This window comes from Aphanomyces invadans, assembly GCF_000520115.1.
Source record: "Aphanomyces invadans strain NJM9701 unplaced genomic scaffold supercont1.4, whole genome shotgun sequence".
Classification (NCBI taxonomy): domain Eukaryota; phylum Oomycota; class Saprolegniomycetes; order Saprolegniales; family Verrucalvaceae; genus Aphanomyces; species Aphanomyces invadans.
Genome location: NW_008580149.1, coordinates 800,601 through 827,800, shown reverse-complemented (window position 1 = coordinate 827,800; position 27,200 = coordinate 800,601). Strand labels below are relative to the sequence as shown.

General features: G+C 56.3%; 10 protein-coding genes across 19 annotated transcripts; 5 read left to right on the top strand and 5 right to left on the bottom strand.

The window, feature by feature from the left end:
* Positions 1-115: 115 nt before the first annotated feature.
* Positions 116-3,715, top strand: H310_02740 (hypothetical protein). 4 transcript variants are annotated; one of them, XM_008866351.1, is made up of 13 exons: positions 116-187; positions 240-397; positions 453-509; positions 561-635; positions 680-1,046; positions 1,133-1,245; positions 1,338-1,391; positions 1,452-1,553; positions 1,597-1,656; positions 1,791-2,000; positions 2,065-2,355; positions 2,521-2,825; positions 2,909-3,715. In XM_008866351.1, exons 1-13 carry the CDS (start codon positions 148-150, stop codon positions 2,949-2,951), a joined length of 1,875 nt encoding a protein of 624 aa, XP_008864573.1. In that variant the 5' UTR covers positions 116-147; the 3' UTR covers positions 2,952-3,715. The 4 variants fall into 4 exon arrangements, with proteins under 4 accessions (XP_008864573.1, XP_008864575.1, XP_008864574.1 ...); XM_008866353.1 differs by having other exon boundaries at positions 2,065-2,825; XM_008866352.1 differs by having other exon boundaries at positions 116-397.
* On the bottom strand, positions 3,099-8,161 carry H310_02739. Of its 2 annotated transcripts, none has more exons than XM_008866350.1 (14): positions 8,092-8,161; positions 7,675-8,036; positions 7,535-7,615; positions 7,390-7,485; positions 7,256-7,324; positions 6,930-7,187; positions 6,686-6,754; positions 6,265-6,590; positions 6,009-6,110; positions 5,830-5,938; positions 4,025-5,722; positions 3,694-3,945; positions 3,402-3,648; positions 3,099-3,353 (listed from the first exon to the last, which is right to left on the bottom strand). In XM_008866350.1, exons 1-13 carry the CDS (start codon positions 8,123-8,125, stop codon positions 3,427-3,429), a joined length of 3,678 nt encoding a protein of 1,225 aa, XP_008864572.1. In that variant the 5' UTR covers positions 8,126-8,161; the 3' UTR covers positions 3,099-3,353; positions 3,402-3,426. The 2 variants fall into 2 exon arrangements, with proteins under 2 accessions (XP_008864572.1, XP_008864571.1); XM_008866349.1 differs by having other exon boundaries at positions 3,402-3,635; positions 8,092-8,159.
* Positions 8,162-8,298: 137 nt separating this feature from the next.
* Positions 8,299-9,447, top strand: H310_02738 (hypothetical protein). The gene is made up of 6 exons (XM_008866348.1): positions 8,299-8,433; positions 8,479-8,509; positions 8,580-8,789; positions 8,838-9,087; positions 9,134-9,247; positions 9,301-9,447. The coding sequence occupies exons 1-6, from the start codon at positions 8,325-8,327 to the stop codon at positions 9,409-9,411; spliced, it is 825 nt and encodes a 274-aa protein (XP_008864570.1). The 5' UTR covers positions 8,299-8,324; the 3' UTR covers positions 9,412-9,447.
* A 1,451-nt stretch (positions 9,448-10,898) lies between these two features.
* On the top strand, positions 10,899-11,445 carry H310_02737 (hypothetical protein). The gene is made up of 3 exons (XM_008866347.1): positions 10,899-11,007; positions 11,065-11,294; positions 11,351-11,445. The coding sequence occupies exons 1-3, from the start codon at positions 10,914-10,916 to the stop codon at positions 11,399-11,401; spliced, it is 375 nt and encodes a 124-aa protein (XP_008864569.1). The 5' UTR covers positions 10,899-10,913; the 3' UTR covers positions 11,402-11,445.
* On the bottom strand, positions 11,281-13,469 carry H310_02736 (hypothetical protein). Its single transcript, XM_008866346.1, has 2 exons — positions 12,876-13,469; positions 11,281-12,807 (listed from the first exon to the last, which is right to left on the bottom strand). Exons 1-2 carry the CDS (start codon positions 13,452-13,454, stop codon positions 11,443-11,445), a joined length of 1,944 nt encoding a protein of 647 aa, XP_008864568.1. The 5' UTR covers positions 13,455-13,469; the 3' UTR covers positions 11,281-11,442.
* A 153-nt stretch (positions 13,470-13,622) lies between these two features.
* H310_02735 (hypothetical protein) lies at positions 13,623-14,956 on the bottom strand (the record flags this gene model as incomplete). Its single annotated transcript, XM_008866345.1, has 4 exons — positions 13,623-14,063; positions 14,121-14,208; positions 14,272-14,406; positions 14,462-14,956. The coding sequence occupies 4 exons, from the start codon at positions 14,954-14,956 to the stop codon at positions 13,909-13,911; spliced, it is 873 nt and encodes a 290-aa protein (XP_008864567.1). The 3' UTR covers positions 13,623-13,908.
* A 560-nt stretch (positions 14,957-15,516) lies between these two features.
* Positions 15,517-17,404, top strand: H310_02734 (hypothetical protein). The gene is made up of 3 exons (XM_008866344.1): positions 15,517-16,804; positions 16,855-17,267; positions 17,319-17,404. The coding sequence occupies exons 1-3, from the start codon at positions 15,521-15,523 to the stop codon at positions 17,326-17,328; spliced, it is 1,707 nt and encodes a 568-aa protein (XP_008864566.1). The 5' UTR covers positions 15,517-15,520; the 3' UTR covers positions 17,329-17,404.
* Positions 17,405-18,456: 1,052 nt separating this feature from the next.
* On the top strand, positions 18,457-21,082 carry H310_02733 (hypothetical protein). Its single transcript, XM_008866343.1, has 3 exons — positions 18,457-18,697; positions 18,757-18,813; positions 18,868-21,082. The coding sequence occupies exons 1-3, from the start codon at positions 18,503-18,505 to the stop codon at positions 21,034-21,036; spliced, it is 2,421 nt and encodes an 806-aa protein (XP_008864565.1). The 5' UTR covers positions 18,457-18,502; the 3' UTR covers positions 21,037-21,082.
* Positions 21,083-23,431: 2,349 nt separating this feature from the next.
* H310_02732 (hypothetical protein) lies at positions 23,432-24,607 on the bottom strand. Of its 3 annotated transcripts, XM_008866341.1 has the most exons (6): positions 24,195-24,607; positions 24,045-24,119; positions 23,879-23,998; positions 23,769-23,829; positions 23,641-23,721; positions 23,432-23,587 (listed from the first exon to the last, which is right to left on the bottom strand). In XM_008866341.1, exons 1-6 carry the CDS (start codon positions 24,520-24,522, stop codon positions 23,482-23,484), a joined length of 771 nt encoding a protein of 256 aa, XP_008864563.1. In that variant the 5' UTR covers positions 24,523-24,607; the 3' UTR covers positions 23,432-23,481. The 3 variants fall into 3 exon arrangements, with proteins under 3 accessions (XP_008864563.1, XP_008864562.1, XP_008864564.1); XM_008866340.1 differs by having other exon boundaries at positions 24,045-24,607; XM_008866342.1 differs by having other exon boundaries at positions 23,641-23,829.
* A 258-nt stretch (positions 24,608-24,865) lies between these two features.
* Positions 24,866-27,110, bottom strand: H310_02731 (hypothetical protein). 4 transcript variants are annotated; one of them, XM_008866336.1, is made up of 7 exons: positions 26,325-27,110; positions 26,148-26,275; positions 25,968-26,098; positions 25,832-25,915; positions 25,526-25,782; positions 25,344-25,476; positions 24,866-25,284 (listed from the first exon to the last, which is right to left on the bottom strand). In XM_008866336.1, exons 1-7 carry the CDS (start codon positions 26,657-26,659, stop codon positions 25,222-25,224), a joined length of 1,131 nt encoding a protein of 376 aa, XP_008864558.1. In that variant the 5' UTR covers positions 26,660-27,110; the 3' UTR covers positions 24,866-25,221. The 4 variants fall into 4 exon arrangements, with proteins under 4 accessions (XP_008864558.1, XP_008864561.1, XP_008864559.1 ...); XM_008866339.1 differs by having other exon boundaries at positions 25,832-26,098; XM_008866337.1 differs by having other exon boundaries at positions 25,344-25,782.
* Between the last annotated feature and the right edge of the window lie 90 nt (positions 27,111-27,200).

The window sequence follows — 27,200 nt, the reverse complement described above, 5'->3', positions numbered from 1 at the left end:
CGTCCTCCGGTGTCGTCGAGAGGGCCAACTGGCGCAACAGTCGCCGCATGTCCAGCCAGAGCCAACATCCGTGCGATGGCAACTTGTCTTGCCCTCGGTCACGCATGGCGCGCGCCATCAAGTCCAGTAACGGCAACCTTTTCTTGGATGCGCAGTTTCACCAACGTCGCCACCATGTCGGTGGCAGGTACGTCCGACGTGTTGGCAGCATGCGAGGAAGCATCCGATGACGACGGTAGATTCGATGCACATGTGGGACGAGATCGTTCGACTCAAGCAGCACGTCGCCGACCTGCAGCGGAACGAGCGCATGCTGCTGGACCTGGCCAAGGCCGCCGCCGACGACCGGAAGCGGTTTGTGACGCATCCGCAACTGGACGCCGGGCTGGCGCTCAAGGTGTGTGTGTGTGCCGTCCAACATGGTGGCACCCACGTCGACCTGACTTGTGCAGGCGTCAACGACGTCAGTGCCTGCCGAGGTCGCAAAGCTGCGGGCGGACCTGATGGACGTACGGCGCTCTGGCCGTCGTGACCGAGGAAATGTTTACCTGTCGTGTTAGGCGATCGCAGCCAAGGCGGATCTCACGCTCGTGGACACGATCCATTTGAAAAAGCTCGACATCTCGGCATTCGACGTACCACCGACTCTTGACGATGTCTTGACAGCGCCTCGTTGCAGGCGCATGTGGGCACGATGGGCAAAGTGCGTGTCGCCCTCGAGCAAATGCTCAAGGATATGTTTACATCGTTTGCGCTGCACGTCGAACGCGACGTCCGCGTCGTCCAGGGGCTCATGGACGTGAACGAAAAGCGCATGTTGGGGGCACTGACCACCATCGAAGCGGCCAAGCACGACCATTTATTTCTGTGTGACCGCGTCAAGGCGGTCGAGAAAAAGACGGCGGGAGGATCGCCTCCCGACGCCGCGGCATTCTTCCGCACCGACGACCACACGACATTTCGCACGTTTGAGGCGGCACTCAACGCGGTGCATGCCGAGACTGTTGCGTCGAACGAGGCCACTGCCAAACTCCACGAGAAGCTCGGTACGCGCGCCGTCGGTTGTAGAGTAGTTGTTCGCGCTTGTCGTGGTGTGCGAATATGTGAAAAATTCATCTCGCAACTCGTGTAGCGTCGATGCAAAGCTCGATCGATGCAGTCCAACAAGAAGCATCCAAGTCGCAGGTCGATGTGTCCGCAGCGATTGCCGCCGAAGTCGACAAAGCCCACGCTGCCGACGTCAAGGTGCGACTTGCTTGGTCCTGTTGCGACGGCCTCCAACTGCACACACGTCCATGGACCGAATCGGTGTGATCGGAGCGGCGTCGATGATGTAGATGTTCAGGACGTTGGAGGCCAAGCAGCACGAGTTCGCAGAGATGCTCCGCCGGGTACGCATGTGCCAGCTCGTTGCAAAGAGCGACATCACCATATTGATGGATGCGTCGCAGGCCCAAGACACGGCAGCGTTGGCCGTGGCGGCTGTCGACGACTTTAAGTCGGACGCGTCGACCATTCTCCAAGAGTCGTGCGACAAAAAAGTGGCGGCATCAGTATGAACGACTTGACCATGCGATCGTGAACGAATCGTGGTAGATGAAGGCGATGGGGAAAGAAACCGACCACCTCCGCGACATGATCAAGCGAAACCAATATGTACGTGTCGATCGCATGCACCTGGCACCCCGGCGGTCGACGCCTCTTGGCCGCGACCGCCGCCACGACTTCACCGCGCCATGGCGTGGTGCTGGGCTCTCACGTGTAACACTGACGGCTGTGTGAGTCGGCAGGTTGCCGCCGAGCACACCAAAACGGTGGAAGGGATGGTGCGGTGTACGAGTCAGGCATTGTCTGCGCTCGAACAAAAGCTCCATGCGCTCGGCATCATGTGCGATGCGACCCGCCGGGACATTGTCGACATGAAAGGCCCGTTTCTAACCGAAGTCGCCAACTTGAAGGCAGAGAACGGCGCGATCCTCAACGAAATACGCCGCCAGCAGGTGGTGTGCATGCTGCATCGCTAGACAGCATCCCACGCGTACGAACCCTACTGTTGAACCACAGGACGTGTCGAGGGAGCTCGTCCTCGACTACAAGGACCTGATCGACCAGCAGCACAACAGCTCGTCCGCAGCGATGACCACGACGGCAGCATCCGCCACTCGAACGACCGCTCCACTCAGGCCGCAGAAACCCATGTCCGCCCGCCGTCCACAATCCAGCAGTGCGATGCCCGTCAACGTGACCAAGCGATTTGGTGTCGTTGAGTGCCTCGCCATGCCGTCCACGTCGTCCGTCGCATGTGCCAAGAAGATGAAGCCAAGGGCAAAGACTGCTGGACCGCGACGCACGCCGGTACGGGGAATCGTGGCGTTGTCTTTGGGACGTCCCAACATGATCTCTGTGCATGATTGTTGCTGGGCAAGTCTGAAAACTATCTCGACTCGTGGCTGGCGAATGGATTTGAGAGGCGGGGGTGCGATTCGTGGACGAAGCTGAGGCATTCGTTCATCCGACTAGTCTGCCGACGCGGCCTCCATCGGACCCGACGTGACCAGCGCGGGGACCGGCCATGAACTCGAAAGGCAGACGCTCAAGACTCGATGGAGCCGCTCCGACGAATCTGTCCCCGACGACCACTTGTTTGTCGTGGGGTCCACCGACCCAGTCGAGAATGCGTTTCTTCTGACCAAGTCGACGCCCGTGCACGACCCCTTGGCTCGCTTCGGCCAACAGCGCTCGGCCGTGCAGAACAACAACTTGATGGACGATCGCGCCGTGCCCCACGACAGTGACGACGACCGCGATGGCGGGTCTATGCTCGGGTACGACTCGTCCTGGGCATGCATCGACGCCGAGGCTTGTAGTCCAGTGCGTCGACAACTCGGCCGCTCACGGAGCTGCATAGAGTTGGGCAGCAGCCGCATCCCTCGTTTCATCACGTCGGGTAACCCGATCGATCCATCCACATGATGGGTCAGTTGCCGCACCAAGGCCATACGACACCAAATTACCGTTCTAACGGACGTCGCCGACGATCGTGATCGTGATCCGTGTTCATCTCGAGTTGGGAATGAAAGCACTCTGCACAAGTCACGTGGCCTCGTCATAGCAACTCCATGTTATGTGGCTGGGTGTGGACTGCTTCTATGGGGGCGTGGTCCAGCCACGTCGTGTGCGACTCTGTGTTGTTGTGCCTGGGCCTTGTCAATGTACAACCCGATGAGCTTTTGCTGGTGTGGAGGCAATGTTGCGACGTGCGCAGCACAGGCACTGGAGCCGCCGAGAAAGTAGAGTGCGACTAAACACCCCACCGCGTTCTTGCGCACCCCAGAGTTTGCGTGGTTCAAGCACTACAACCACGAGAATGAACACGCCATCGAATGCTGCACGCAACGTACGGCGACGACAGCTTTTGCCGTGTTATCAAACGTCGGCCGCGACATGCCCTCGGTGTGCATGTCCAGAAGCTCCATGGCCAAGCGGAGGCATTTCAACACGACTTGGAGATCCAATGCCGACGACGACGGCGACGTGGAGCTCGCTACCACAAACGGAACGAGCAAGTGGAGGCGCGCCAACGCGTCGACGGTCGACAGGCATAGCTGCAACGTCTTGTCCACAAAGTACTGGGCCTACATGTCGCAGCTGATATACCCATGGGGGCACGGAACAACATGAATGTGTGCTCACCATCAACGATGACGGCGTCAGCGACGCGCTGCATCTCTCCAGGACGAGAACCGCGATGGGTTCGAGATGCCGTGCGATCGTTTGGGCATGGTGGGTCACAAGGGTTTGGATGGTCTGCATCACTCGCGCTTGAACCACGTTAAACTCGATCGAGCCCCCGCATTCGAGAGCGACGTCGAGCAGCGCAGGAATGGTCTGTGGCAAGTATACGTCGACAAGATCGTCGGGCGCATGTTGAAAGAGCACAACCACCTACATGACCGTCGTCACCTTCGAACTCCACGATGCCCGACCGAGAACGCGCATGTCGTGTAGAGACATGCTCACGTACCGACTCGGTTGCATGGAGCTTATCGTCGTGGCTCGCGTTGTTGTGGGTGGACTCTAGCCTTGCCAAAACCCGTTCAAACTCGGAGCTCTTGATGTGTGCTTGGTCGGCACGGTCCTGTCCGGTATCGTTGCGAGTGGTGTCGGCAGTGGGTCGTTGTAGAAGCGGTGCGTCGGATCTCGTGCTGTGGAGATTGTTGTCGAACAAGTGCCTGGGAGAATGTTGGGGCGGCATGATTGGCAACGGTGACGGTGCGCCAGTCTCTCCATCAAACGCGAGTCGGCTGCGCTTTAGCGACGTCGTTGCACCTCCTTGCTCGGTCGACGGTGTATTCGCACCTGAGCTCGTCGACAGGTATCGTTGCAACAACATGACTTTGTTGGAAGGCAGTTGCGATTCGACGGCGGCCATGGACGGCCCCACGCAATTATAGAGCGCATTGATGAGGCTGCCCACGGCCGCCGTCGTTGCCGCACTCGAGCTTGCATCTTGTTCGACAAAGAGCACGATTTTTAAGACCACGCTGCGCAGGAACGTTGCGTTGGAAAACAGATCGATTGCCGAGGGGACGAGCGGGGCGACGAATTGAAACACCACGGCTTTGACTTTGACTGGGATTCCATCGAGCATGGTCGACACAACGGCCATCGCGAGCGCCGATGGCTCCACGTTGGCGGCAAACGCTTCCAGCACGGCGATGGCGGCGGCGCGGACAGAGTCTTTGGAGTCGACGGCCTTGAGGAAAACCTTGGGCAAGATGGTTTTCCACGGCAACAGGGTTGTTGTGGTTGTTGTCGAGGAGGTCCTTCCAGCGGTGCTCGACGTCAACACAACCAGCGTCAATTTCAATGCCGCTTGCACGACGCGATAATGCGAATCGCCGACGCGTTTCTGCAACAACTTGGGCAACTTTGCACTCGTCACGATGGGTGCATTGGCTGGATTGCGCATCTCCACGAGCTTGGCGAGTCGCTCCAACGCTTCGAGCCTTGTCAGCCACAAGGAATCATCGGCTTTTTCAAATAATCCTGCCACCGCAATATCGTCCTTCGCGTCATCCATATTGTTCTCGTCCACGGATCGGAGTTGCTTGTTCGAGCTGCCATGGGTCTGCGACGACGTTGGCGGCTGGGAAGGCGGTGGTGGAGCTGAGTCGGAGTGACCAGAATGCAGCTCGTACCGCGAAGATGCTGGTAAAGTGACCACGGAGGATTGTTTTGCTGCTGGGGCACCGGTTTCGACGCGCTTGGCGCCAATTGAGACAGCGGCAGTGGCTACATTTTCGGGCGGCGCAGGGGAAGGATTCAGCACGCGGAGGGGGCCTTGCACAGTCAGTCGCACAGGGGCCGACGGGTCATCTGGGTCCTTCGCTGGAAGCGACTTGCGGTTGAGTACACGAGCCGCGCCGGTCACTGCGGTCGCGACAGTCGTGGTAGCTGCCGCTGCATCGGAGTTTTGCACACGGAGCGCGCCGACTTTGAGAGAAGTTGTGGCAGGGACTGGTGGAGGAATTGGAGTCTGGACCACGCTTGGTTGCCGTGATGGGAGCGACCACGATGTCAAACCAGGAGCAGAGCCACCACCTGCGCCATCTTGCGGACTGAGAGCTTTAGCCAGACCCAATGCTGTGTCTTTGTCGTCATGAAGGCGGCGTTGCGTGGAGCTGTCCAAATGGTTGTACAGGATGTTGAGGGCTCTCGTCTACGCATACCGACCATGAGCTCCGAGCATCGACATGTACAAACTCGGACAAGGTAAACGCAAGTGCCATCGAAAGACAACTAACGATCGATCAGCACGGTTGTTACCTCGTATTGGCTGTGAAATGCCCAAAAACACTTGCGCGCCGCCGCGCGAACGTCGGCTTGAGCGTCGAGAATAATGACAGGCAAGAGCGCCGCCAACAAATCGATGTACCTACCCCCGCAAGTCAGACACCGCCATCAGCGATGCGATCATGCGTTTCAATGCACCAACGGCATCCTACTTGTCCAGGACGCTCACGTGCCAACAGCTCAGTGCGAGGGTCAAGTACTCGACACAGTGGAGGCGCAATACTTGATTCCTTGCCTTTGCACCTTCAAGAAACCTAACATATCCGATCGATGCGAGTCCGTTCCAAGTCATTGCAAAGAGATGCAAAGGGCACGCGGGCGACGTGCGCTGTGTACGTCACAACGTTCCGGATGATGCAGGTCGCACAGGTTGCCACACGGCAACGAAAAGATTGGAGATCGACGTACTTGGGCAGCGCCTTCGGGTACCCCGACCCGCGCCCACTCAGCACAATACTCTTCAAGCACGCATCCGCCGATGTCGAAATGACTTGAATCGTAACGAACGTGGCTTTTAACAGCGCCGCGACAAAGTATTCGACAAACGGATGGAATGTGTCGTCCCCCATGCATGTCGCCAGGGTGGTGATCGTCGCACACGCTTCCCGCGACACAGTAGACCGAAGATCGCTTACTTGTTCGCAGATGGGCTCTCGCAGCGGCCGCAGCGACGTGACAAAGACGGCGAGTTGGGCGCCGCCGTTGGCCACGATCCGTTGCAAGTGTTGCAGCGCCTGATGAATATATACGGGAAGACACGTGAGACATATTCGATTCTCGACAACGTTGTCACGGCATCAAAATTGGTTTTCGCCGATGCAGCACATACATCGACGCGTTTGGCCCAGTCTGTCCCGGTCGCAAGGCCATGGGCGATCTGCTGCATCTCGATCAAGAGCTATGGAAAAAACCACATGTGAGCCCAGACGTGGAATATTCCAGTAGATGGTGCGTCAAGAAGAAAAGCATCGTGGCGGCTATGCACACACCACCACACAACGAAGTCACGTCAAGGAACGGCAGCATGCATATACACATAAATGCGCTCCTTGCAGGAAAACGCGGTCGCGCACCTCTCGCTCCGAGTACTTGCACACAACGTGGTTTAATGCGGAGCCGAATGCCGCTGGAAGGGGGTTGACGTGGGTGCCGACGGAAGTCGACATGGGCTTCGACGACGACGGCGAGAGTGACAACGAACCAGTCGAGGCAACCGACGACCCTGCTTTGGACGGCTTTATTACCCGCGGAGGGGATTGTGACTGAATCGATCGAGACGACGCCGGCGGGGACGTCCGCGGCTTGGTTGAGAGCGTCAAACTGCTCAGGTCCTACCACAGCCCCACGATTCAAGATGTGGTCGACAAAGCGGAGACAATCCTGTCATCGGAAAACGTACATCGGCACCAAACCGCGTCAAGAGCATGCGCATGTGTGTGTTTCGAATGTGTTTGGATTGAAGGTCACTCTATGCAAGTCGCCGTGTAGTGGATCGTCGAGAGACGAAAGCAGGGCACAAGACGAGGGGCGTACCAGGAGAGTATGGCCTTGGATTTTGTAGAGCGCCTCAAGAACGTTGATGCTGGCGTCTCGAACTTCCTTGGTCGAGTCTTCTAGAAGATTGAGTGCCTGACACATGATGAGAAATGGCGGACAGAATATAGTGTTCGGCGCATACCAAGTCGACGAGGCCATCAAGACATAGGCGATACGGATCGTCTCGGAATCGTTCCATGGCCAAAAGCATGGCGAGCAGAATCTGAAACGAGGGTGCGTGGTGGTTGACTACCTTAACGCGACGTCCAATGGATGCTGTACCTGCTCGCGAGTTCGCCAGTTCTTGTGAGCGGCGCACAACTTGAGTCGATCCATCACGGAACTCATTCCAAGTTTCTCCATGAACACCAGCAAGAGGTCCGTGGCGGCTTCACGCACGGGAAGCTTGCTGTCGCCCATCTTTTCTTTCAGCGAACCCCAGACTTGTCCAAACCATGGTCGGATCGCATCAGGCGACTTTCTCGGACTCGCAACAACCTTGGCGAGAACCTTCAAGCTACCTTGGGACACCTTCGAGTTGTTGTCGGTCAGGCAGCCCACAAGAGCTGACGTCAAGTCTTCCCATCCTTCGTCGTCTACGAACGGATCGGCGGCACCGACACCGGACAGTCGTATCTTGGACTCTAAGTTCGATGCAGCATCGTAGTAAGGAGGACGCATCAGCTTCCGCCATCCTACCATGGGACCGTAGCGCGCTCAGCACGTGCTCCATACGACGCGACGCTGGCGGCGGCGGCGAATTCTCGGCAAATGAAATCTGTTGTTCTGTACTTACTCGTGTTTGATTGGAGGCCGCCCGGAGATTTGAATTCAAGCCAATCAGCACTCTTAAAAATCTGCAATTATAGCCAATCGTATTGGAATAAGTATCCCACGTAACTCCCAGTTACATCAACAAGCACCCGCCGACGATGGAATTGCCACGGCGAGGCCGCTTCCTCGCCAAGGACCCGCCGCATGCAAACAGCGACAACATTCGAGGCATCTTCGGCACGCTGCCATTAGCTACGATGCTTGAAGGTATGTCTTCCACGGCACATCGAACGTTCGCCATGTATGATGTAGAACTGCCTGTTCACGGACGACAGCACGTCAGGTATTTGCGACGACAAAACCGCGTCAAGACGAATCCTACGACGGAAGGGTGATGGAACGGGCATTCGTAGGGCGGAAGTTGGCATTACGACACCGGCGTTGGCGACTCAAGCTATCGATCGCCTCGAGAACGCAATGCGACTCTTGGAAGATGTGTACGGCTACGTGACCAACGCAGAGATGCAGGGGCACGCAAGGACATCCATGCTCGCCGAGTTGGGCAGTCTCATCATCGAGGCCAAGAAGGCTGCCGACTGCACCATCGCATTGTTCCACGACACGTACGTGCTTGTCAGCCTTCACCTGTGTCAAGTGTGATCATCCTCCAGTCTGGCTCATTTACCAACGCCGCCGAGTCCGCCGCGCGCGTTGCCGCATAAGGATGTACCAGAGGCAGTGCCATCCACTCTCACGTCCTCTCCATCCATCAGCTGCCATCTCGTCGACGACGAAGACGATTTTGAACCCAACACCACATCACAATCCCCGCCCAGGAGAAAGGTGGCAGCTGCCAGCGACCTACCCGACGTGAAACCTCCCATCACAAAGAACTTACCAAGTCCCAAGCAGCGGCAACTGGTGCAATATGCCCACGTGAACACAGCTGAGCGCGTTGTATTTGTAGAAGGCTCCATCGCCTCCGAAAGCAGCGATGTCACACGCGCGCCTTGACTCGAAAAACGCCCGACTGTGGAAGGACTTGCATGCCGAGTTTCATGCGAAGAAAGCCGAACTCAAGGTGCGCCTTGTTGGCCAGCAAGTGCCGGAACCGAAACATGTCTGTTTGACTAGCAATTACGACGACGGATTGGAGATGCCGAGCGACTCACCAAGACTCAAATCCATGATCACACACAAGCTTTACGAGGCCTTGAGCGTCTACAACTCGACCTACCACGGTAAAAATGTAAAGTATATTCACTCCATTGCCGTTCAAAAGCACGCGATTCGCATGGTACAATATCGAGAGGATGCTCGGTTTTTCACGTCGCCGAGCCACTGGAGCAACTCGAGGTTGGGCACGCACAAAACGTCGCCACAGAATACCTGCAGATGGAACCCTTCCCGAGACTGGCACTCATTGACCATGCGTCTTCCTTGGTCCAATGCGAGGAAGCGTTCCGGTACAGTCGATTTGGTCTGGACAACGCAACAAGTCGCTGGTTCACGTATTGAAGCTAGGCTGGCCAAGGCTCGTACGTACTGACAATCGATTCATTAGGGCCGATCTTTGCGTCGACGTCGTACGTATAGCTAGACCATTCAGGCAGCAGTGTTCCCCCAATGGAGCCAGAAACAGAAACAAAGGCCAGAAGCTGGTCTTGATGGGCCACAATGTCTTGTTAGCAAGGCCGTCGTGATCGACCCGTTCGAGTAATGGAGAGACAACATGCAACGACCCCAGCGCGCGTTGAACTGCGTGTCGAAGATGCCCACCATTTTGAAGTTTGCCACCGCAGGGTATGGTAGGCAATGCCCTGGCTTGTCTAGTCCACAAGAAACAAGTTGATGACAACTGCCTCATACGGCGGATGGCTGGCTCGATGCTGTCGCCTTTCATGCATAGCCGATGATCATATTCAGGTTGGATGACGAGCTGAATGAACGAGGCACAGAAATCCTTGGCGGCGTTGTGGACATAGAAAGGGTTGCTGAGGGCAGAGACAACTGGGCAATCACACCCCCATCAATAATGTACGATAGGAGTGCCAGAGATATTGAATTCTGGTCACCGCAGATCGTTGGTCATGTACGGAGCCAAGGACAGATAGTATGACCCTACCATGTAGTTGTACCGCCTGGCCACTTCGCCGTAAAATTGATAGGTAGATGCGTCTCTACTGTTTCTATTGCTCTGGTGGTGTTGAGCCGACGGTTCGTAAACGCTTGTGCGCGGGGCAACTCACGGCCACGTCCAGTTGCTCGGGCCGACAGCGAGCAGCTTTCCTACCAATTTGCTCGTGGAAAGGCGATAAGGCTCAGGCCAGGTACGCACTGCGTGGATCAAACTCGTCCAGGAACGAGGAATTTGCACGTTTTCATGTCATTCTTCGTCAGAAACTAGATGACATTATTCCCTTTCCTCCATTTAGTTGTTGCGATTGCATCCACTCGTAGCATAATCGTGTGTAAACGTTCCTTCAGCTTCACTTTCACCGCACACACGTCATTCTTTTGGTACTCACTTCGTCGTTGTCGGCGGCGAGCCGCTGAGGGCATCGCTTAATGGAGACGTCGTCCTCCCATCCACCCTTCGCTCTCATGCGCTGCACTAGTGCTGCGGCGGTCTTGGTATGATGACAGCTTCACCGTACAGGGGCATCTGATTGGCCACTGATTAGAGACTTTTGATTGGTACAATCTACTGTCATCGCGCACTTTTCGTTTTTCTCTCAACCCCGCAGATGTCGTTCAAAGCCGCTTCCGTCGCTGCCGTGGTGTCGTCGTCTGTGTGGTGGAAGGTAGCTGCTGTATCCGGTGCTGCTGCCGTTGCATTTGGTGCGTACATGATGGAGTTTGACCCCCCCCCTTGAGAATATTCCTTGCTGACTGCAGGTGCGTTCGGTGCCCATGCGCTCCAATCTCGTGTGAAAAACCCCAAACGCATCAAGACGTGGGAAACAGCTTCTCATTACCATTTGATCCACTCCGTTGCCCTTCTGGCTGTCCCATTAGCGCGCCGCCCAAATGTTGCGGGGGGCTTCCTCACGGCCGGGATTGTCCTCTTCTCTGGCAGTTTATACACACTAGTATTGAGTGACCAGGCGAAACTCGGAATCATTACGGTAAGATTGACTTGTGATATTCCTGCTCATGCTGAGACTCACGATGGAAATTGTAGCCGTTTGGGGGCCTTGCGTTTATCGCTGGGTGGCTGGCGTTTTTACTTTGAATTGGTCGATCAATACATCCGTCGTTGTCTACTTGGTTACTCTATTTATTCCGTTTGGAAAGCCCCGCAATGAGGAGCACCGCTGCGCCAGCAACCGCCACTGATGCCGCCGCCAGAACGGTCGTGCTCTGGTACCACGCAACAGCCTCATCCTTCTTGGTCTCTGCATCAATCGATTTCGTCGTTGTCATAATTGCCTTGGACTTGGGTGGTAAAGGTTTGGCCTTTGGGGTGCTCGAAGCCGACGACGTCGCCTGTTCGGGCGGATTCACGAGGAAGCCTCCCCATCGCAACTTTTCCTTCTCCTTTTCAAGTGCAATCCGTTTGGTCACTACATCCAAGAGCTGTCGGCACGCCTTGTCCTTCGGCATCAACTTGACTGCCACCATAAGATCCTGTCGCGCTTCAACGACATTTTCCATCGCCACGAGGGCAGTGGCGCGGCGAAACCGTGCTTTGCTTGGCCATTCGTTGAAGATCTGAGCTTCAGTCATGCCGAGGCGACCCATCCACGCAGCAACTTTTCCATGGCGGTTCTCAGTCAATGCTTGCAAGATCGAAATCGCATTCGAGGCCGCAGTCCACGCGTCGGCGTGCTCTTCTTTCTTCAATTTGCAGGCAGCCAGGTTCAGGTGACACCGAATCATCGTTTGCAGCACGACGGCTTTTTCTTTGTGAGACGCCGAGTCCTGGTCGACGTGCTTGAGAAAGGTGAGGCTCGACAGGTATTGCGTCACAGCTTCGTCCAGCGCCTCGGCCTTGAAGGCAGCGTTTCCTTCCGAAGACTTTGCGACGGCCGCGTCAATGCGCTCCTTGTTGGTCATGTCTGCAACCTGCACGCCACCCTCCAACGCCACGTCCTTGGGCTGCATGAACAATGTCCCAAAGGTAGATTGCACACACACAACCCCATCGGCAGCTCGTACGGACACGACGGTGCCACTGCCGTACGGGGTCGAGACCTTGACCCCCGGTCGCAGCCGCGGCTTGACTTCGATATCTTCCGAGACAGAGTCTTCCCGCAGGTAGGCTGTTGTGGTTCGCTTCACTTGGCCAGGCGACGCCGCCATCAGGACAACGTACATGCGCGTGGATTCCCGAAACGTGACGACGGTACCCTTGCCAAATGGAGTGACGACTTTGGTGCCGTCCGCGAGAGGCGTCCGTGCAACTGCCGCAGGATGGAACACGTCGGGAGTAAACCGGTGGCCGGGAATATACAGGCCCGCGGCGGCGGCGGCGGAGCCGAAGGCTGCAGGATGGCGAATCGTGGCTTGAACCAAAGGCGCAGTTTGATCGAACAAGCGCGCTTCGGCTTCGAGGAATTCTCTTCGAGAAGCTAATTTCGCCACAGTGCGTTCGAGGCGGGCGACAGCATCGTACTCGAACGTCATCGAGACGTGCACCTAGTACCAAACGGCCACCACGTGAAAAAGCCAGGAATCGTATGAATTGAACAGGATAGGACTATTACCCGTCCGTACGACGACTCGGATGACGTTTGACCGGGTGGTCCTGCCAACGGCACCCACAACGAAACAGGTTCTTGGTCGAGGAGCTGTGCCACATCGAGCTTGCAAGTTCCGACAAACACATCCGCCACAACGGGAGAGGGATGGTGCAACGTAAACGTTGCAGTGGCCGCCTTGGACTTGATCCCCGTGAACACAACGGTGGCGGACGAGCCCTTGTTCCAGAAACAACGCTTCGTCACGCTGTCCACGGTGGTAGGGTCTGTCTTGGCGGCTCGCACGTACAATTTGCCCTTTTCCACAGCAGATGCAGCGATAGCTACCGTGCCCACAACTGTGGTGGTTCCAGTCAGGTTGAGGTCAACGATTCCGTCAAGGTTGAGGTCCTCGGCCCCGAGAACGGTCACCCGCCACACGCCAATCGCCTTGCCATCTGCTGCCATGTCAATGCCATGGCTGTTGCGTGTAACAGACTTCTTCGCGTCGGCCAGGTTCGCTTGAGCGTCCAGAAATTGCATCTGCGCCTCGTCTTGCACCGAGAGATGGCTCACTTTCTCCCACGTCACCGAATTGCCCAGCATGGTCACAAGACAAAATCGCGGAATGGCATTCCGCCTTCCGTTGACAACGCTCGGTATCCGGAAAAGGCGTGTCCTTATCCGGTGGGCTACAACCCCTATGTCGTATATTGATTGGTCAAAAATAATTGCCTAACGATTTTCATTGGCCCGATAAAAAGAAGTACTAGCTGGCGACGTCCAACAACGCCGGACGCAGGCACAACAAGCGCTGCTTCGTCCGACGGGAGGCTGAGCGAACGATGCGACCTCCTGAGCAGCCGTCCTGACTACGTTCAGACGACCATGGTGATCGTTCTGAAGGATGAAGGTAACAACGATGCGCACCCAGGAATCGCTGTTTAGCACGATTTCAATCGACACAACTTGACTGCCCGGAGCGCCAGCCATGTTGGCTAGATGGGCGACACTTGTCGGTTGTGCATCCGTGCAGCTTTGAACGTTGACATCGATCAGCTCAATAATGACTCCATGAGAGGATAATCTTCACATTTGGTGGTATCCGAGTATCGACGATGTGCCGCATGTCGTCGACACCGTTGTTGTTCGTGAGGATCACCTCCTTCGTCACGTACAGTCTTCGCTCGACCGAGACCAAGATGGCGTCCAGTCCTGAGGCGTGCAATCCTGTTCCCCATAAATTTAGGGACTGCAAGGACGCCGTCGTACGAAACGCAGCGGCTAGTGCCATCGCTACTTCGTCCAGGACAATATTGTTCTTCAAGCTCAGAACCCTGACGCGTGTGCGCGACATCGCCTTGGTAAGCGCATTGCAACCAAGAGGGCCAATGCTGCAAGCGGAGAGATTCATGTCATGTACATTCGAGCCGACCAGTGCAGTTGCTAGCGCCTCCTCATCCGCGACGTTCAGGCAGGTTTCGGAGAAGTCGACAAGCGTGAGGTTGAGCAGTTGTGGCAGGACGTTCCAGATGCCGTCCGGCACAAGTTGACTGAGCTGGTTTTTTAACCAAGCCCAGATTCTTTAAGCTTCGCGGAAGGGTCAGTGGCACGGCCTGTGGCATCTCGCAGTTGGTCCAGATCAACCTTTCCAGCGCGTCGGCGGCTTCAATAGCTGTGTAAAACGACTCGATCTCGGCATCTTTGCATTCGAATCGATACGTTTCCAGAGCAAACGTCGTGGCGTTCTTCGACTTCAACCACGACATGAATTCGCGTAAGGTCGCACGGTTCAGCGCCTGGTCCTCGCCATGCTGATGCCACGTCGATGGGCCCCGGAGATTTACGTCGGTGATAGAGGATTTCGAGATGCAATGAACAAGCGTTTTCATCAAAGCAGGACTGCCCACTGTCAGCTCCACTCGACGAAGGTGGTGCATCGATGGCAGGACGTCACAGAAGTGCTCGATGACGCGGTGCATGCGCTCGGGGTACTCGTTCCCGGTGAATGCCGTATGAATCAACGCAACCACAGGAAGATGTGCCAAATGCCGAAACCACCGACGCAGGAGTCGAAGATTCGGCTTCTCGGGGCCACGCATGATCATGGTGGTGGGTGGACCGAACGGGGCATCGTGAGGTCGTCTGTAGCGTACACTTCAACAGCGGTTGGGTATGCCGGAATCGCGGGCAAAGCGGCTTTCCATTCGCGGGCATTCATGTTTCGCAGCTGTAGGCGAGGCCTGAGGGTACTAGCGTCGAGCTTGCTTGCCAAATCGCGCCAAATGGACCAAGAGTATCAGGCACATGCGTATGAAAGGCTTCAAGGTAAGCGAAGAAGAACTCTTCGTCAGCGATACACCACGCGATTCGCTGAACGAAGTCACGTGGCAAACGAGCGATCAACTTGATGCGCTTGGCCATGGCACGGGCATGTATATGGAATATCACGATACCTGAGCAAATCCATCATGGTAGTGTTCCACGTCGGTACTGCGGAGGCCTGCAGCGCCATTGCACAGGTGGTTGGCGGCCATGGCCGAGGACAAACGGTGTTGGCACGGTTGCCCCAAGGAAGTGAACCGACATGGGGCCCCGAGGAGTGGCATGTTGTTCGAACCGTGCTACGGCAACGTTCGCCGAACGACACGATTTGACGACATTCGACCGATATGAAGGATTTTCCTACGCAATCGGCATTTTCGCTGGAGAGCATGATGGAGTTCTGGCGACCGGGTCGGCATGACGACAACAAGTTTGCGTACGTGACGTTTGATGAGCCGTACACGTTGCTCGAACTCAAGTACATGGACGTCCTGTGCCAAATCCTGGCCAAGCCACAGTGGTGGGTCAAGTGCCAAGACACGACCATCTTGTCGAGGTGGAAGGCCGAGTCGACGCTTTCCGACCACGATTTCGCCTTTCTCGTGCGCGAATTGGAGCACTACATCCAACAATGCCGCTTGGATGTGGTTGCGTCCTCTCCAGCATCCACGGACGACCGTCCCCTGATCATCCCGTTGCCAGTCCATGGTGTGTTCATGACCGACCACGTTGTCGGGTCGGACTTGTTGCGATCCATTCAAACGTTGACGGTCAAGCTCGAGAATCAAGCCCGCGCGCGGGGAGATTTCCACCCACACTCGAACAACCAGGTCCTCGACATTGTGCATCCGTCGTTGTACTGCGCCGTGAACGGCCGGACGCGACTGTCGACTTCGACGGCCGCAGTCGTCGGAGACCACGTGCTAGCATGGCCCGCGTCGAAGGTATACGATGTATCAAACAAATTCCAGTGGCTGCCGACGCCCATTCATGTGGACGCGTCGGGCTCGGTGTCGTGGCAAGCGTACATCAACGGCATCGATCCTGCCGACCACGTCGCGCTGTACTCGGCGTTGGAGAGTCTATTTGCAACGATGGTCCCGATGTTTGAACAGTGTTTGGCGGCGGTGGACTCGCAGCCACCCCACCGCATGCAGAACATCGACATGAGTGCCGTCATGCCAAAGAACCGCCGCGAGTGTGCAGAGGAAGCGTTCCGCGCGTTGCAGCGCGAGACAAACCCCAACATCACGGACGAAGACCTGAGCGAAATGGACGACGGCCTGGACGAGTTCACGGACGACTTTGACGAGAGCCAAGTCCCGCTCTTCCTCCCGACCCTTCCGACCGACACAGATGGCTGTTGGGCGGCATACCCCGCCGTGGATTTGAAAGGCAAGAACCTCCAAGTGATCGTCAAGGTGGCGTCGATTGAGCTCACGCCGGACAAGCCGCGGTACCCCGGCGGGTCATGGCACGTTGAAGGAATGACCCATGAAAGCATCGCGGCAACCGGCATCTTGTACTACGACTGCGACAACATCACGACGTCCAAGCTCTCGTTTCGCCATGTGTACGACCCGTACTACGAGTTCGACTACGAGCAGGACGAACACACAGCGATCTCGGCGGTGACGTTTGGTGTTGAAGGCGGCGTGTGATGCTCACGGGACGTCTCTAGGTCTACGGCATCACCCGCGAAGGTTGCGACAATACGCAAGTCGTCGGCCATGTGGTTGCTGCGACTGGGCGATGCGTCGTCTTTCCCAACTTCCTGCAGCACTGCGTCGCGCCGTTCGAGTTGGCCGACCCGACGCGAAATGGCCACCGGAAAATCGTGTGCTTCTTCCTGATCAACCCGGACCACTCGATCTTGTCGACCGCAAACGTCCCGCCGCAGCAGGAGTCGTGGACCCGTCCAAGAATGGACTCGGCGTTTGCAGGAACCTTGCCCGACGAAGCGCTCGACGCAATTCGAACCATGTCGGGGGTCATGTCCCATGCCCAAGCCAAAGAGTACATGCTCGAGCTCATGGAAGAGCGCAAGAACAGCTCCGTGTTCGCCCAATTCCTGACCGAAGAAGTGTCGCTTTGGTACGTGGCTGAAGAAGGCAAGGACTTCCCTCATCTAACTCCATTTTGTAGCGAGCATTGATAGGTCAGGCACCTGTGACTCCATTGCATGCTGTGTTGAATTAGTTGACGTTTTGTCGATCTGCCAAAAGCGTTCCACATCCACCAGTGCAAGCACCTACGACTGAGGGCAGCCCCGCATGATGCTTCTACTAGTGGAGAGCTGAGGGTGCTTCGTACATGTTACGTATCACTGTGCAACACAAAGGACGGCGTGTCGGTCAACAGTTCCGTTGCGGACGCATATTGGTTCAATCCCCAATCCTTCGTAGGCGGGGCATCGGCTGACCATTGTGTCTAACCTGTGGGAAGATTATCTCGCATCCTTCTAGCATCTCCCTCAACCACGCGTAAGGCTTTGCCTCGCTTCGTCCAGCCGCGGTCTGCCTTCACGCACCATGCTTGTCTCCTTGCATCGCGCAGAATACAATCCGTACCACTTTATCCGGACACGTCCAGGTCGCATGATATAAATTTTCACAGGTTCGCATGCGAAACCGTTGCCGTCGATATAGTGTGACCTTCCCATCGCATAGCGATCGCCACCCCAACAAGTCAAACGGGAACAGCTTCCATGCACATCCATAGGCGTGTCAATGAACTCGTGCGCTTCCCGTATCTTCAACCACGTGGCATCGTGTTGATGGCATCGATTCACACTGTATGCCGTCGACGTCACGTTCGAGAACATCCAGCAGGAGCGCGGTTGTAGCCGTGGCACGTGCTGGTAGACGAAAGGGTCGTTGCCTTCACCATCTAGTGTATCTTGGAGAGGAATGGCATGACGCTGTCTCTACACGTTCAAGCTGACACCAAGTGTACCTTGATGTTTGTATGGAGAGGTGCAAGCCCGGGTATCCGGATAACGAAAGCGCGCCAACCGCTATACAAAGATCAAGTGTAATCATGTCCGCTGGAAACCGAAATGGACATCATTGCGTTCACGTGTGGTCGTTCACATAATGTTCCAGGTGTGAAAAAGTGAAACATCGAATGATAGAGGTTCTGGGGAAGGAACGAAAGGTCGGGTGGGGTCTGGGTGCGTATCATAAAGGCAAATGTATGCATTGTAAGAGGTTATTCACCTCCTTCTCAGAATATAGCATGGAGAACGGATGAATATTCTTAGCTTGGTGTCATTTCCAAATTTCGCGGCTCCCGCGCATTGAAACGACGCGTTCCACGACCGATCGGACATGTCGGCATACCATGCGCGGTCCGCCAGCAACAACACATGTGTAAAGAAGCAAGACGCGTTCGATCTGTCCATGTTTGCTCCACCTACGTCGCCAACACCTCAAGACGACGACGACAGCATCCACGGGATGCGCAACTACGCGATTGGACCTCGCATCCAACGCTCGATGAGCGCGCCGCCTATGGCAGAGAACGTACGTGCATTTTGACTTTTTGACGAATGGACCCTGCTAACTTGTACCTCGATGCATAGGTTGGTCGTCTCCCGCCACCTATGTATGCTCAAAGCGAATATGCCGAGTCGCCAGCAGTACGACCAACGCGCTGGATGCTCTTCGAACTCATGGAACAATTTGTGTTGCAGGATGCGAGTATGAGTCCACCTGAGTACTACTATTACTATGCGCCCAAGTCCCACAATCCACGCCTGCCCATCTCGTACAACAATTGGGAAGCGATGCAAAGGCAACATTACGCGCGCCACACAACATCCACCTTGCACCGCGTCCAAATATCAGAGCGCCGGCGGGGTGGAAGTGAAGAATCCACAGATAGCCAGGCGAGGTTGTCATCGAACAAAGACTTCGAAGCCGCCGTTGCAGCGGCTGGTGGTCATTCCCTGCACCACTTTGTCTCAAATCAAGACGCAGAACACCATCATGCACACTGCTTGTCTCCCACCGACTCATCCGACAGTAATTCTTCGTCATCCGTTCGACCAGTCAACAAGACGCTCATTGATCGGATTCAAGAAGATTTTCCGCGAACCCCGTCCCCTGTATTTGGATACACACCAGCAACGTTGGAAGTTTCCCAAGGCACTATATTTCCTGACTTGGGGGGGATTCCTGACGTGAAAGAACTTCCTCCCGACTTCCTCCAAAACATGAAGCGGCTGAATTTGTCACATGGTCGTGACAATGGCAGCCATTTTAGCTCCAAGACCAGAAGCAATTCATTCTTGTTTCCACCTGGCTCGATGCTTCCTCCACCGGGAATGATGCCACATCCTCACCACAGTCAGTATCCCATGTATTTCGGCCGATATCCTCGTGGGGGAGGCGTGCCATTTATGGAACATCACATGAGCCACCGACAGTACATGGATTCGTACGACGCTCAAATTGGGGATCCTTCTTCGAGACCAGATATTCGATTGTTGCCACTACCTCACAACTATGACTACGACAAACCTTTGTACACCGGGTGCTATATTGCTCCGTCACAGCATGAAGCCAGACTCTATCACCAGCGCGGAGCTGCGGCGTGGGATGCTGTTCAAGAAGCCTGTGACAACAGCACCTCAGATCACCATGTAGAACCGGAAGGGTTTGCACCACATTACCAACGCAATCACATCCAAGTGCAGCCATCGGTCATGCGTGCCAAGGCAAAAACATGTCCAGGGATATCAGTGCCCCAGCAAGGTGCTCCGCAGCACTCGCAGCAACGCAGCGTCCTCCTTGAAGACTTTGACTTTAGAACCATGACAACTTCCAAGCCGAGCAAGTGGGAACTCGTTGACGCGCGTGGCCACATTGTTGAATTTTCGAAAGACCAGCACGGCAGTCGGTTCATTCAGCTCAAACTCGAGACAGCGAAGCCAGACATTAAGGACATTGTGTTTAGCGAGGTGGCACCAGTGGCACTGCAACTCATGACGGACGTGTTTGGCAACTACGTGATCCAAAAGTTCTTTGATCATGGCAACCCACAACACATCACGCAGCTTATGCGAGTCATTCAAGGTCACATGTTGGACTTGGCGCTGCACATGTATGGATGTCGAGTCATTCAGAAAGCGCTCGAATCCACCGACGACTTGGACCTCAAGCTCGATTTGATCTGCGAATTGCAAGGCCACGTGCTACACTGCATCAAGGACCAAAACGGAAACCACGTGATTCAAAAGTGCATTGAAATACTTCCGTGGAAAGTTCCGTCGGTTGTCGAAGACATGTCCCGTGCATCGTTTCTGCTCGAGTCGTTTGAGAACAATGTGGACACCATGTCGACCCATCCATACGGGTGCCGCGTCATCCAACGCGTGCTTGAGAAGTGCTCGGACGAGCAAATGGCACCAATATTGCGCGAAATCCAAGACTCGTATGGCCTGTTAGTCAACGACCAATACGGCAACTACGTGATACAACACGTTCTGCAGCACGGTCCGCCGTCACAACGGACAGCGCTCATCAATCGCATCTACCCTGACATTATCCGGTTCTCGTACCACAAGTTTTCGAGCAACGTGATTGAAAAGTGCTTGTCGTATGCGTCCGTGAAACAGCTCCGCGTGATCATGCACCACATTCTGAACAGCTCCGACAATGGCGAGTGTCCGCTCCAAATTATGATGAAGGACCAGTACGCCAACTACGTCGTGCAGAAGCTCATCGACGTGGCCGACTCGACCGAGCGCGACAAGATGGCGGCTATCATCAAGTCCCACGCTGCCAACCTCAAACGGTATACGCATGGCAAGCACATCCTGAACCGCCTCGAGAAGCTCACGGGTCAGAAAATCATTTAACGTTCACTTGCAATTATTAACATAACTCAGTTCTTTGGTCACCTCATTCTCGCGGGTCTTGCCCATGTGCCCACTACGGCCAGCCGTCGTTCAACGTCGTAAGGGTCGGATGCTCCACAGGTTGGTGGTGTCCATGCGCACGTCGTTTCTACCATCGCACGTACCCCGTGGCCACGGCAGCATTCGCCTGGGCATTCGCTTAATGACACGACGCGACTGCAACCGCCATCTGGACAACGCGTACCGCGTCGAATTTGTCGTAGATCTTGCGCCATTGGACTTGTACGTGCTCGAGCGTTTTCACACAACATGTCAAAATGTAGCGCCATCATGTGGGTCGACTTCCAACTTTCATTCTGGACGCTTGTCAGGGCAACCTGTTGCATATCGACGCGTGTCCACTGCCGCTTCGTAGCCTCAAACTGACCTGTCGGTGCCATGGCGACTGCTGTCGTCAAGCGGTACAGACAGACAAGTTGCACTCAACCAAATCCACGACAATGCTGCGTGCCACTTGCAGCGGAGACTCCCAGGACAACGCACAACTTGAGCCGCCGCTGGAAACAAGCATGAAAGTTTGCCGGACGAGAAGGCCGACGCACCAGTCGCACTTGAACCACTCCCCGAGCCATAAATGTCCACTTGACTCGACATGGACCGGCAATTGCAGGCCGACGCCATGATCCCCCCACCTGCCGTGCTGCGTTCGACCGCAGCCACGGAGAGCAACTCACGGCGCGAACATCCATCGCATGAAACGAACGGTGGCCAGATCCACTTCGAACCCAAAAACAAACTACAGCATCGACCATGTGTGTGTACAGTGGGTAGATTGGAATGCCTCATGCAACAAGCCTGGACCGCACTCGACGCGATAGCCTGCTGATGAACACTCCGGACTAGCCCAATCTCGAGCGATCAAGGTCAGCGCACCTCCAAGCAGTACGTTGTCTCGTTTCCAAAGTTCTGTGTGTACTGCAGGCGGGTGGACGGGATGTCTCTCGATGCGGTCTCAACACACCCCATCCCACCAAGTGCCGCACAGAGTTTGCCTTGCGGTGGTGTTTCAGCCGCGAGACCCCATTCTATCAGATCGTGCTGATGAAGATTGAAAGGGACATGCGGACGTGCCGTTGTTGGCTGTAGTCTGGACATGTTTGGCCTGATGGATTATATCGAGGCATCTCTCCCATGACTCTCGCGACTGGATATGGAACCCCGTAGCCGCGGCAACACCATCCACCACATGCGTGGGTGGTCCCCGCAAACACCCAAGCCTACTCCAGCACAGCGCGAACGAAATGACGCCGAGCTGGCTGCCGCCTACCTCATCCGTCCATGGATTTGCGGGTTCGATCGAAAACGACGCTGTCGCCACGCCCAGACTTTCCAGATCGCTCGTTCCCAATCTTTGCTCACCGCGCGCCAAGCACCTTCATGAAGAGAATGCTCTGGCACTTGGATCGCCCGTCGCCAAACCCCTGTGAACCACTCACCTGAATTCGTTTCGTAGCACACGCCGCTTGACCACACGTGGCGACGATGGTGCGGCAAGCGGAAGCTGCCGTAGACAGCACGTCGCAGCAGGAGGAGTTATATCGTTTGTCGCGGTCGCCGCCGTCTCGACTGCCAGTGTGGGAATGTCAATCTTGAAGCACCCACGACTGTTTGCCACGAAGACCTCGTCCACGAAACCATCTCGTCCCAGCATGGGTCCTTCGTTGACGTCGAGCCGCTCCGTCAGTTTGTCGGGGCAATACTTCAACCGACGAATGAACCCACACCACACGAGCGCCTGCCCAAACTTTCTTCTGGCCGCGACCTCGACTTCCACCATCTTCACAAGGAAGCGTGCAGTGCGACTTTCGTCCTTTGGGATGCCACACTGACCACGCTCGGCATCCCGCGCACCTGACACTCCCGCTCGTGCTGGTGCACTGCGGCGTTGACAACGGTGCCGTCGAGTGATGTCACTATGGCTCACGCTGTCCTGCACAACCTCCAAGTCACGGCGATCGCAGCCTCCTGGAAGTCGCTTCACAGCATCAAATACCTCGACGAGACCAACTCGGGTACGCATGTCCCGTTCACAAAGGAGTGGGCTGCAAAGAGGGGACCGCTTGGGCGTTGTGGAGTGTTTGCATGCCAACCGGCCGAGAGATTCTCCGTCAAGGCCATGCACGCACCGGCGCGGTTTTTGGACGCGGCCACGTTTCTGCACAACCATTGCACCGAGGGCAGTCCGACATTCGCGATAGACCAGACGGCGCACTCATGGCCGTCGTTGCGTTTTTGCACGAGCTCCGATCCGAACGATGCGCGTGGCCAGCGATGGCGTCAACTGTCCTTCGAACGATCCCGACCGCACGACTGAGTTTCCAGCGGTGGTACATGCGCAGGCCATTCATGGTCAACGTCGCATGCTCGATATATGCTTGTCGACAGCTAGAGCTCTGGCTTGGACTTGGTCATCATGCGCCGATAGATGGCCTCGACTTGGTCCTCGCCAGATATGCAAATCTGAAGGTCGCGAATGATGCCGTCTTGCAACCTACCCATCGACGACGGTGACGCCAATACGCCAGAGCAGCCCATGTCGCTCACCGGTAGCACAGCCCGTGCACACTCAACGTTTGGCCATTCTCCCAAGCGTTCTGGACAATGCGCGAGTGGCACACGTTGTACCTACGTATGGAGCAAGGCGTGATGCAGCCCAGAGGAGCATGCCATACACCGAACGCGCCACGTTTTCCTCCGTCAAGAGGTCGGCCTTGGTCGTGGTGTCCGTGATGTCTACGCACGTCGTGAGGGGGCCGCGGCACGACAAGATGGTGACGCGTACGCCCAAACTTTTTGTGGTTTTCAATGTACAAGTCCTTGATGCTTCTCAGCCAGTTGTCGACGAGACCGAATTCATCTTGCGACAGCGCGGCGTGGACGCCGCCGCAGCCGTAGTGGCCGCCTACACGGGGCGATCCAAGTTTCGAGACGACAACGCGACCACATACACACGATGATGTGGCGGACTTGCAGGTACTTGACAGCGTACTCGATTACAGATAAGCAGTTCATGTCGGTGCTGACTAGAGACACACGAGGATGCGTGCGCGACATGAGGGTGACGAGGAGGCGGTGGGCACACACGATCGTGAACGTACTCACTTGATTCGCGATGTTTCGATGGACAAAGACCTCGCCAGGGGATAGCGCGAGGATTTCGTTGGCCGGTACACGCGAGTCCGAGCATCCGATCCATAGGATCTCAGGACTGTGCTGGCTCGCAAGGCGTGTAAAGAAGTCGGGGTCCTTCTCCAACATGGAGTCGGCCCACGCGCGGTTGCGGTCCAAGAGCTGCGTGATTCCCCGCTCCCCGCTGTGCACGTGGACTCGAGGAGACATCGGCGGGTTCATTGGCGATGGAGGGGGTGCCTCCAAACTCGGGTCGCTGTCGCAGTGGTGCATCGCGCTGACTCCCTGCGCTGCCATCCCGTCGAGTACTCTGGAGATATTGAGGTGTCGCGTCGCCAGATAACGACGACCTTGGATCTTTATCCGGGATTTTGTTTCGAACAGGTTTGAAATGTCCCATTGTAGGTCCGAATAATATGTACGACCAAAGAACGCCAAGCACAGCGCCATCGCCACAAGTCGCTCCCTGCAAAGGATACGTCGTCGCTCGACACTCCATCGCCCCGTAGGCTCAGTAAAGCGCACTTCGCTCGCATGTTGCGCATGACCAACTTTGTGATGCCCACCGTCAGGCGAGTCACGTTGAGCGAGCCAGAGTTGCCGGGACCTGGGCAAGCTGCATGACCCACACGAGCAATACCCTGAACATCGATTTCCATTCCCCGTCTGCGTTGACGGTGACTTTACGAGTAAGTCACTATCAAAGCACACCGATCGGGGAAGTGCAGATACGTCCGACTTCTTGCGTCTACTCCACCTTCCATCGGCATGACGCGCGGACGAATTTGGCAACCTGCGTGTACACAGCAGCCAACAACGTGTCTGGTCGTTCCCGCTGGTGCACCCCAGTGCAGCACGTTCAAGCGCAACGTGCAGCCGCACGGCGGGTACTTTCGACTCGAGCGGCACGGCGCGCATGGGTCGCGTCGAACGCCATGCTTGCCAGAGTGTGTCGAGGGTGGTCGAAAGAACACGTCAAAACCATTTGCTTCAACTTTATTCCGACTTCAACGGACGATTCATGAGGATGCTCTGAAGATCTTCGGCATTCACGCGGCCCTGCGCAAAGAACCAAGTCAGAACGTCGATGGGGACGCGAGGAGAGGCCGCCGTGGTACCTGGATCATGTCGTTGACCGTGCGAAAGAGTGGGAGGTCGAGGCCACATTTGTCGGCAAAGTAGACGGCGACTTCGGCCGTCGGCACGCCTTCCACGGTCGCGTCCTTCATGATGTTTTGCATGCTCTCGCCCCTGCACCGTCGCCATGACGTCATGACATCTCGATGGTACGACAACTCACTGGATCAATCGAATCCCACACGTTCGGTTGCGCGACAAGCTGCCGAACGCTGTCAACATCAAGTCCCCGATCCCAGACAGCCCCGAGATCGTATGGGGGAGGCCGCCCATGGCAATACACAGCTTCTGCAGTTCCAACGAGCTTCGCGTGACGTACGCAGCCAACGTGTTGATGCCCATGCCGCTGCCTTCAATCATGCCGGCACCGATCGCGAGCGGATTCTTGAGCGCCCCGCCCAGTTGCACGCCAATGATATCCTGCCATGCAATCAAGTCCACCCCGAAGACCTCGATCGACCAAGCGTACTTGCGAGCTGTAGATGCGGAAATCCACGGTCGAGAGCAGCCGTTGCACGCGGACGGCATGGTACAATTCTCGCGCAGCCACAACCTGGAAACCGAATGAGTGGACAGCAGGGCCATGCCGACGCTTGGCGGCGTACCACAGCAGACGGCGCGTTCTTCATCAACTCGAGGGCAAACGACGGGCCGGACAGAAACGTGAGGGGTTGGTCGCGCCCGATGGCTTCCAGGATCGGCACGGACAGCAACTGCTTCGTCTTTAAATACAGCCCTACGTCGTTGCCACGTCAGTGGCCCGTGTCCCACCGGGCTACGACAACCTTTCGACGTGACGACCAAGATGGCGTCGGCGGGGATGGCATCTTTGTGTTGGGCGAGAAAGTCCGGCGTGCTTTGTGCAGGGATGCAAATCACAACAAGCGTGGCGTTCGCACAGCTCTCGGCGACACTACACGATCCACGTCACGACGCTGTCGAGAACCAACGTCGATGTATACCTGCTTGTGGCAACGATGGACGAGGCCAGCTCGAACTCGGGGAAAAAGAGAGGGTTGCGGCGAGTCGCGTTGATCGCGTTCACTTGTTCCTGGTTGCGAGCGTATAGCGACACGTGGTGGCCTTGGCGGGCTGCAATCTGCGCCATCGCCGTGCCAAAGTTGCCCGCCCCAAGGACCGCCACCTTGACGGTCTCGCTGAACGCACCAGGCAGGCCGGCGTTGGTGGCGCTGGCAACTCCAAGGTGCAGCGTCATGTGGCGTGGACGGAAGACGCTCGAGCGGCGGGCGCTGGCAAACGAACTTCTCAAAGTGGACGACGTGCCCACCCAAAACATTCGTCGCCGGCTCCGCTGCCCTTTGCGTCAACAGGATGCGTCAACCGGATTTCGTTGAACGTCATGCGTTTTTCATCCAATCCAGCCAATCGTGATATTTAACGTCCTTTTCGAAGGGAGGTTCGGGGGCCGATGCAGACGTCGGTTCGCATGAAGACATGGCGCAGACGTGTGCCATACGAAGCGTCGGGACCGGACGAGCCTGGCCATAAGCAGAGGGGGGTTCACGCCACGGGTTCCACGAGCCTTGCCAGCACCATCTTGCGACGTTTGGCTTGGCACGTTCGCTGCCGGAATCGTGGGGTGTCGCCCCCGAAACAAAGTTGAGCCATGCCTGGCCGTGGTTGAGCATGGAGCTCATCGAGAACTGTTGCTGCAACGCGGAAACGTCAGACGTGGGGCGGGTGCTCACCCTCAGGAACTGGACCCAGTCGGCGAATCTCGACTCGCAACCGTCCCCTCACGTGCAAAGGGACGACCACTTTGTCGCCCCGCGTGGTTACCACCGATTCCGTAGACCTCCTCGAGCAGTTGACCTGTC

Coding starts and splice junctions, on each gene's coding strand:
- H310_02738 (XM_008866348.1), top strand. CDS start 8,325: ATGGAATTGCCACGGCGAGGCCGCTTCCTCGCCAAGGACCCGCCGCAT. Junction 8,510..8,579: donor CACGGACGACAGCACGTCAG/GTATTTGCGACG, acceptor GGGCATTCGTAG/GGCGGAAGTTGGCATTACGA. Junction 9,088..9,133: donor GTCCCAAGCAGCGGCAACTG/GTGCAATATGCC, acceptor TTGTATTTGTAG/AAGGCTCCATCGCCTCCGAA.
- H310_02733 (XM_008866343.1), top strand. CDS start 18,503: ATGTCGGCATACCATGCGCGGTCCGCCAGCAACAACACATGTGTAAAG. Junction 18,698..18,756: donor CGCCGCCTATGGCAGAGAAC/GTACGTGCATTT, acceptor CTCGATGCATAG/GTTGGTCGTCTCCCGCCACC. Junction 18,814..18,867: donor AATATGCCGAGTCGCCAGCA/GTACGACCAACG, acceptor TTTGTGTTGCAG/GATGCGAGTATGAGTCCACC.
- H310_02739 (XM_008866349.1), bottom strand. CDS start 8,125: ATGGAGCACGTGCTGAGCGCGCTACGGTCCCATG. Junction 8,037..8,091: donor GAGCGCGCTACGGTCCCATG/GTAGGATGGCGG, acceptor CATCGAACTTAG/AGTCCAAGATACGACTGTCC. Junction 6,111..6,264: donor TACCCGAAGGCGCTGCCCAA/GTACGTCGATCT, acceptor CGGATATGTTAG/GTTTCTTGAAGGTGCAAAGG.
- H310_02734 (XM_008866344.1), top strand. CDS start 15,521: ATGAAGGATTTTCCTACGCAATCGGCATTTTCGCTGGAGAGCATGATG. Junction 16,805..16,854: donor AACACACAGCGATCTCGGCG/GTGACGTTTGGT, acceptor GGACGTCTCTAG/GTCTACGGCATCACCCGCGA.
- H310_02731 (XM_008866336.1), bottom strand. CDS start 26,659: ATGTTTTGGGTGGGCACGTCGTCCACTTTGAGAAGTTCGTTTGCCAGC. Junction 25,477..25,525: donor TGTGGGATTCGATTGATCCA/GTGAGTTGTCGT, acceptor GCGACGGTGCAG/GGGCGAGAGCATGCAAAACA. Junction 25,285..25,343: donor CGGTCAACGACATGATCCAG/GTACCACGGCGG, acceptor TTCTTTGCGCAG/GGCCGCGTGAATGCCGAAGA.
- H310_02732 (XM_008866340.1), bottom strand. CDS start 24,522: ATGGCAGCGCAGGGAGTCAGCGCGATGCACCACTGCGACAGCGACCCG. Junction 23,722..23,768: donor GAAAACGTGGCGCGTTCGGT/GTATGGCATGCT, acceptor CTCCATACGTAG/GTACAACGTGTGCCACTCGC. Junction 23,588..23,640: donor GTGCACGGGCTGTGCTACCG/GTGAGCGACATG, acceptor GTCGATGGGTAG/GTTGCAAGACGGCATCATTC.
- H310_02736 (XM_008866346.1), bottom strand. CDS start 13,454: ATGCTGGGCAATTCGGTGACGTGGGAGAAAGTGAGCCATCTCTCGGTG. Junction 12,808..12,875: donor CCGAGTCGTCGTACGGACGG/GTAATAGTCCTA, acceptor GTTTGGTACTAG/GTGCACGTCTCGATGACGTT.
- H310_02740 (XM_008866351.1), top strand. CDS start 148: ATGCGCAGTTTCACCAACGTCGCCACCATGTCGGTGGCAG. Junction 188..239: donor CGCCACCATGTCGGTGGCAG/GTACGTCCGACG, acceptor TGACGACGGTAG/ATTCGATGCACATGTGGGAC. Junction 398..452: donor ACGCCGGGCTGGCGCTCAAG/GTGTGTGTGTGT, acceptor TGACTTGTGCAG/GCGTCAACGACGTCAGTGCC.
- H310_02737 (XM_008866347.1), top strand. CDS start 10,914: ATGTCGTTCAAAGCCGCTTCCGTCGCTGCCGTGGTGTCGTCGTCTGTG. Junction 11,008..11,064: donor TGCTGCTGCCGTTGCATTTG/GTGCGTACATGA, acceptor TGCTGACTGCAG/GTGCGTTCGGTGCCCATGCG. Junction 11,295..11,350: donor CGAAACTCGGAATCATTACG/GTAAGATTGACT, acceptor TGGAAATTGTAG/CCGTTTGGGGGCCTTGCGTT.